This window comes from Babylonia areolata, chromosome 17 (genome assembly GCF_041734735.1).
Source record: "Babylonia areolata isolate BAREFJ2019XMU chromosome 17, ASM4173473v1, whole genome shotgun sequence".
Taxonomy (NCBI): Eukaryota; Metazoa; Mollusca; class Gastropoda; order Neogastropoda; family Buccinidae; genus Babylonia; species Babylonia areolata.
In genome coordinates, this window is record NC_134892.1 from 23531986 (window position 1) to 23539485 (window position 7500).

The following is a 7500-nucleotide window of genomic DNA, read 5'->3' on the forward strand; positions in this document are numbered from 1 at the left end:
GTGTGTGTACACATCAACACGGCCAGTCATGTCGTCAGTGTGTGTACACATCAACACGGCCAGTGATGTCATCAGTGTGTGTGTACACATCAACACGACCAGTGATGTCGTCAGTGTGTGTACACATCAACATGGCCAGTGATGTTGTCAGTGTGTGTACACATCAACACGGCCAGTGATGTCATCAGTGTGTGTGTGTACACATCAACACGGCCAGTGATGTCATCAGTGTGTGTGTGTACACATCAACACGGCCAGTGATGTCGTCAGCGTGTGTACACATCAACACGACCAGTGATGTCGTCAGTGTGTGTGTACACATCAACACAGCCAGCGATGTCGTCAGTATGTGTGTACACATCAACATGGCCAGTGATGTCATCAGTGTGTGTGTACACATCAACACGGCCAGTCATGTCATCAGTGTGCGTGTACACATCAACACGGCCAGTCATGTCATCAGTGTGTGTGTACACATCAACATGGCCAGTCATGTCATCAGTGTGTGTGTACACATCAACATGGCCAGTGATGTCATCAGTGTGTGTACACATCAACATGGCCAGTCATGTCGTCAGTGTGTGTGTACACATCAACACGGCCAGTGATGTCATCAGTGTGTGTACACATCACACAGTCAGTTCTAACTCATGTGTGTGAACGACACAAGTCTGTGTTGTTAACATCCCTGTTTTGGGGGGGTTCCCCGAGTGTTCGTCTGTGTTCTTTCGCTTTCGGTAACGGCTTGCTTCTTTCAGTTCTGTCTCCCTGGCTGCATTACACCAAGGTTCAGAAAATGAAAGAGTTAAAGATATCAACCTCATTAACAAAACCATTTGTCATGTCGTGTTGTTGATAATCCTTCCTTCTTCAGATTTTAACTCCCTCACTGCCCCAGGATGGAAATTCCCATCCCCTTTACTTGTGCAGATTTAAAAGCAACTGGACAGAAACTTCCATCCGTGTCATTTCTGAAATTTTCCTACCAAAAAAATCATGAAATTCATGTGAAAATGGCATCATCAATCTATTCACTTTCCTTTCAGAAAAGTATAGTTTATATATACTTTCCTTCAGTAGTATGCATGCCAGAATTCATCTTTTAATCATTACCAAAACATCCCTTGGCAAATAGTTGTCACCGTGCATAACAACAGCCAAGGCACTGAAAGAGTTAATGTCTGTTAGCAATACTGATGACAAATGACTGACCGAGATATGAAATGCACACACCACACAGTGGAGTGATGGCCTAGAGGTAACGCGTCCGCCTAGGAAGCGAGAGAATCTGAACGCGCTGGTTCGAATCACGGCTCAGCCGCCGATATTTTCTCCCCCTCCATTAGACCTTGAGTGGTGGTCTGGACGCTAGTCATTCGGATGAGACGATAAACCGAGGTCCCGTGTGCAGCATGCACTTAGCGCACGTAAAAGAACCCACAGCAACAAAAGGGTTGTTCCTGGCAAAATTCTGTAGAAAAATCCACTTCGATAGGAAAAACAAATAAAACTACACGCAGGAGAAAATACAAAAAAAAAAAGGGTGGCGCTGTAGTGTAGGGACGCGCGTCTCCCTGGGGAGAGCAGCCCGAATTTCACACAGAGAAATCTGTTGAGATAAAAAGAAATACAAATACAAACAGTATCACACACACACCAACAGATCCTGCTAACAAACCTCCGTGCTGACCGACCTGACACAATATCAGGACAGAGAGACTGAGGGGAAAGTGAAGATTAACAAACAGTAAAGAGTGGTAACTCTCTCCATTACACAAGGTACACAACTTCAAGTCAGTGATGCTTACGCTACCGATTCAGCTAGCACACAGGTAAATAAAAGGTACATTGGAACAATCCCAGACACTTCCTCAAAAAAAGGAAGCGCCGGGCCTGTCCTTATACCAATCATTTGACATGTGCACACAGCAGCAAAGACAGAAGAAATGTGCGAACACAAATTAGCTTTTATTCAAGACTGGCACAGCCTCTTTAACCCTGAATAAGCCACACAGAACACATGGACAACACAGAACAAATACATAGTCGCCTCGGTAGTTTATCCACTGGAAATTATACAAATAATGAGGCAGGAGACGATATGATGAACAAACAGTAAAGAGTAAGCAAAGTGAAGATTATTTATTTTACTTTATTTTATTATTTTTTTCTACTCACTCATCCTTCTCCTTCCCCAGCAGTTTGGCGGCTGCTTCGTCACTGAAACCACACACAGGTGAAAAACAGGTGAAAACACAGGTGAAAACACAGGTGAAAAACAGGTGAAAACACAGGTGAAAAACAGGTGAAAAACAGGTGAAAACACAGGTGAAAACACAGGTGAAGCGAGGCAAAGTCGACGGGCGCAACAGCCGAGTGGTTAAAGCGTTGGACTGTCAATCTGAGGGTCCCGGGTTCGAATCACGGTGACGGGCGCCTGGTGGGTAAAGGGTGGAGATTTTTCCGATCTCCCAGGTCAACATATGTGCAGACCTGCTAGTGCCTGAACCCCCTTCGTGTGTGTACGCAAGCAGAAGATCAAATACGCACGTTAAAGATCCTGTAATCCATGTCAGCGTTCGGTGGGTTATGGAAACAAGAACATACCCAGCATGCACACCCCCGAAAACGGAGTATGGCTGCCTACATGGCGGGGTAAAAACGGTCATACACGTAGAAGCCCACTCGTGTGCATGCGAGTGAACGCAGAAGAAGAAGAAGAAGAAGAGGCAAAGTCTTTCAGACTCACCCGAATGTCACTATAACACAGACAACACCTGAACACTGGCACAAAACTCGTCCCCCGCTCACGTACACCTTTGACTTACCCATCCCCACACATACCCCAAAATTCCACCAACCAAACAGATCCATTTCAAATATTCTCCTATCAACACACCTCCAGACATGTACCCCAGCAACTATCCAGCACAACCTCAAAGATTCCCCTGCTCCACTCACACATACCCCCCAAAAACAATCCATCCACCAACACGTACCTATCTCCAACATTCCTAAATCTCCAGACTCACACATACCCCCCAAAAACAATTCGTCCACCAACAAGTACCCGTCTCCAACATTTTTCGATCTACCCATAACTCCAGACCAACACATACCCAAATATTCCACAAACCACACACACCTACCCATCTCCAACTTTCTACCCTTATCTCCAGACTCACACATACCCCAATATTCCACCAATCACACGCACATTCCCATCTATAATATTCCACAATATCCAGACTCAAACATACCCAAATATTCCACCAACCACACACACATTCCCATCTATAATATTCCACAACATCCAGACTCAAACATACCCAAATATTCCACCGACCACACACACATTCCCATCTATAATATTCCACAATATCCAGACTCAAACATACCCAAATATTCCACTGACCACACACATTCCCATCTATAATATTCCACAATATCCAGACTCAAACATACCCAAATATTCCACCGACCACACACACATTCCCATCTATAATATTCCACAATATCCAGACTCAAACATACCCAAATATTCCACTGACCACACACCAACACATATTCATCTCCAACATTATTCAGTCTACCCATAGCTACAGACTCATACATACCCCCCCACCCCCTTGCCCCTCCCCCCACACCCCCCAAAAAAACCATCCAGCCACCAACATGTACCCACCTCCAACATTCCTCAATCCACCCAGATCTCCAGACCAACACATACCCCAATATTCCACCAACCACACATACCCCACAAAACCATCCCCCCCACCAACACATACCCATCTCCACCATTCCTCAATGGACCTCAGTCTACCCATATCTCCGGACACACACACCCAACAAATACCATCCCCCCACCAACACGCACCCATCTCCAACATTCCCCACTCTGCCTTCATCTCCAACATTATTCAACAGATCTACAGCAATTTCCAGACTCACACATACCCCAATATTCCACCAACCACACATACCCCACAACCATCCCCCCACCAACACCTACCCGTCCTCGGGAGACTTGCTGGCGCCGGCAGCCCCCTCGTCCTTGCGGCCCAGAGCCTGACTGATGGTCCAGATCAGGCCACACTGCTTCGTCTTGAAGAACGCCGCGTCCACCGCCAGGGCCAGCAGCAGCAGGATCACGATCAGCAGTCCCACAATGCCTCCTGCTCCCAGCGCTGGCTCGTCTTGAAAACGGGAACAGTAGGAAAGGTGGTGGTGGGGGGGTTGGGGGGTGTGGGAGGAGGTTGTTAGATGATGGTGGTGATTTAAGGTAGTGTTGGGTGTGTTGTGTGTGTGTGTGTGTGTGTGTGTGTGTGTGTGTGACTTGACAATTTGTTTTGTAAAGTTACTGCGTGGTTTATTTAGCTTTGTGTGTTTCCTGTAAAAACAGAGCTGGATTTGTCAATGTTTTATGTGCAGATTTTGTTGGGTAATTGTTATGACACTATTATTTACTGTGGCAATATCTATTTCTGTTCTGCTTGAAAATGTTTAATAATTTGTTTTGTTTTGATTTTTTGGTGGTACTTAGTTTTGTGTGTGTGTGTGTGTGTGTGTGTGTGTGTGTGTGTGTGTGTGTGTGCGTGTGTGCGTGTGTGTGTGTGTGTACTTGTTCACTGCATGACTAGACCAGACACTGTTGACCGTTTCCGTGCTGTGTAACTGTGAAAAATCTACCATAGCTTACATGCAAAGAATGACTATGAACATGTGTAACTCAAGTGACGCGGACTGGAGAAATGAAATGTCAATACTTGCATCAGTACTCATTCACAGTCTCACTCTTTCTCTCAATGTATTTCTGTTTACTCAGTGCACAAGGCACACTTTTAAACACGCTCACACATTCAGATACCCACCCCCTCCTTTACAAACATTCACACACACACACACACACACACACATTCTCTCTGTCTCTCTCTCTCTTCTACACCCCTAAACACACACCTACTCAAGTTTTGTAACTGACAATGTTCACATTAATGTTTTTTTCATCTTCAATAAAAATCACACAATGCAATCAGAATGTAAATTACCCTAAAACATCCGTCATATTCAAAAAACAATTCTACTTTCTTGAGAAAAACATTGTCAAAGCAAATCAATATACATTCTGAACATGATTGCTATGAATTTACACTTTCAATTTCAACATAATTGAAATATTTCTGTCTTCTTTCAAAATTGTCCAGGAAAAGTTATACATACTGCACTAAAAATACATTCTAAATTTCTACAGAATCTTCTATATTTGAACATTTTAAAAGTACTTAATATCAAATCACGATAAACTGTAAATCACAATGATCATGAGATATAAATCTGTCGTTATTCATCAATGAATGCATTTCACTTTGAAATTACAATTAAAAAAAAGACAAAAAAGAAAGATATTTGACACATTATGAACAGAAAATTTATCACTTTGAATTAAAAATCAAATGTATAAGCAATACTTATAATCTGAAAAGCACATACAAGTATTCTTTCAGCTGAAAGTATTTCAAAAACATATCATGACAATTACTATTAATCTATCAAATGCAATTCAAAATTACTATTGAGCAGAAAAGTGTGTAAATAATATATCAGGTTTTAAGCTTAACTGAAGACATTATTTATATAAAATCAAAATCACTGACTACTTTAAAAACATAGATAGATGTGTGAGTGCGTGTGTGTGTGTGTGTGTGCGCGCACGCACATGCGTGTGTGTGTGTGTGTGTGTGTGCGCGCGCGCTCGCGTGTACGTGAGAGAGTGTGTGTGTGTGTGTGTGTGTGTGAGTGTGTGTGTGAATATAATGGAATGGTGAAAATAGTCACAATAATATCAGGTAAATAACAGCAATAACTACAACACTACCATTAATTACGGATACGTAATACACACGCATTTCATGCACTTCAATAACTACAGCATGCGCAAGCAGTGAAACGACAATCCGCACACGACACAGCACGACATCAGTGTGACAAGGTACACAGTAAAAAGCTGTGTTGACAAGGTGGGTACCGTGACATCGACAGCAGGAGGGGGGGAGGGGGAGAGAGGGGTGGAGGGAGGACGACAACACACCATACAGCTTACAACACGACTGGTTATCATCGACCTCTCCGGTCAACACACTGGATGATTTAAAAAAAACCCAACCATTAAGGGATTAGGATGAGAAGAGAATGAAAGAAATGGTCACTGTGGGGGTGGGTGTGGGGGGGGTGGGGGGTGGGGGGGGGGGCTGAATGATTGTTAATGGGGTTATGTCTGTGATTAAAGGATTATGACAGAGTGATTATTATAGGATTATGTCTATGATAAAAATGATTATGATGGAATGATTATCCTGGGATTCTGACGGAATGATTATTGTAGCATTATGTCTATGATAAAATGATTATGATGGAATGATTATCATGGGATTGTGATGGAATGATTATTGCAGCATTATGTCCAAATGATAACAAGATGATGATAGAATGGTCATTATGTGATTGTGACACAATGATCATCATGGGACTATGATGAAAGAATTCTAACAGAATGATTTCTATGACAGTGTGACAATTATTTCAGAATTATGAATGAATAAATATCACAGGATAATGATGATTTCAACCAACACATAAGATGAATACGGAGACTATTTTAACCAACGCATAAGATGATTACACAGACTATTTTAACCAACACCTAAGATGATTACAGAGATTATTTTAACCACACAATGACAATTACATAATGATAATGATTTCAGCTAGCACAGAGAATGCTGGTGACTAATGTAATGGATTACTAGCCACACAACATTAATGCTGATCACTTTATTTCAAACAGCACAGTGAAGATTACACGGTGATGTTTTCAGGCAGCAAAACGCCCCTAACTTACTTCAAACAGCACAGAGAAAGCTAATCACATGACGAAGTGATGTTTTCACAACTCACAAACAACGAACCCACAGTCCAGTAAAGAAAGTCACAGAACTGGTCATTTCACAATGTACTGAACAGGAAACGAATGATGAGCGCCCAACGGCAGCTATCATTGGCTCTATGTAGGTAGGCGGCCTGTTGTGCAAATGACTCCGTGCTTGTAAGGCGCTTAAAGCTTGGTCTCTGACTGAGGATAAGTGCTATATAAGTATCCTTCTTCTTCTTCTTCTGCGTTCACTCGTATGCACACAAGTGGGCTTTCACGTGTATGACCGTTTTTACCTCGCCATGTAGGCAGCCATACTCCGTTTTCGGGGGTGTGCATGCTGGGTATGTTCTTGTTTCCGTAACCCACCGAACGCTGCCATGGATTACAGGATCTTTAACGTGCGTATTTGATCTTCTGCTTGCATATAAACACGAAGGGGGTTCAGGCACTAGCCTGGGAGATCGTAAAAATCTCCACCCTTTACCCACCAGGCGCCGTCACCGTGATTCGAACCCGGGACCCTCAGATTGACAGTCCAACGCTTCAACCACTCGGCTATTGCGCCCGTC

General features: G+C 43.1%; 1 protein-coding gene across 2 annotated transcripts in view; it reads right to left on the reverse strand.

Annotated features, from left to right (window-relative positions):
• Window positions 1–7500, reverse strand: part of LOC143291526 (neural cell adhesion molecule 2-like) — a 169103-nt gene that overhangs the window by 3335 nt on the left and 158268 nt on the right. For both annotated transcript variants that reach the window (XM_076601424.1, XM_076601425.1), the window contains exons 17-18: window positions 4013–4196; window positions 2179–2220 (exon numbers count right to left, since the gene is read on the reverse strand). In XM_076601424.1, the coding sequence (XP_076457539.1) occupies window positions 2179–2220; window positions 4013–4196 (226 nt within the window). The remainder of the gene's footprint in view (window positions 1–2178; window positions 2221–4012; window positions 4197–7500) is intronic.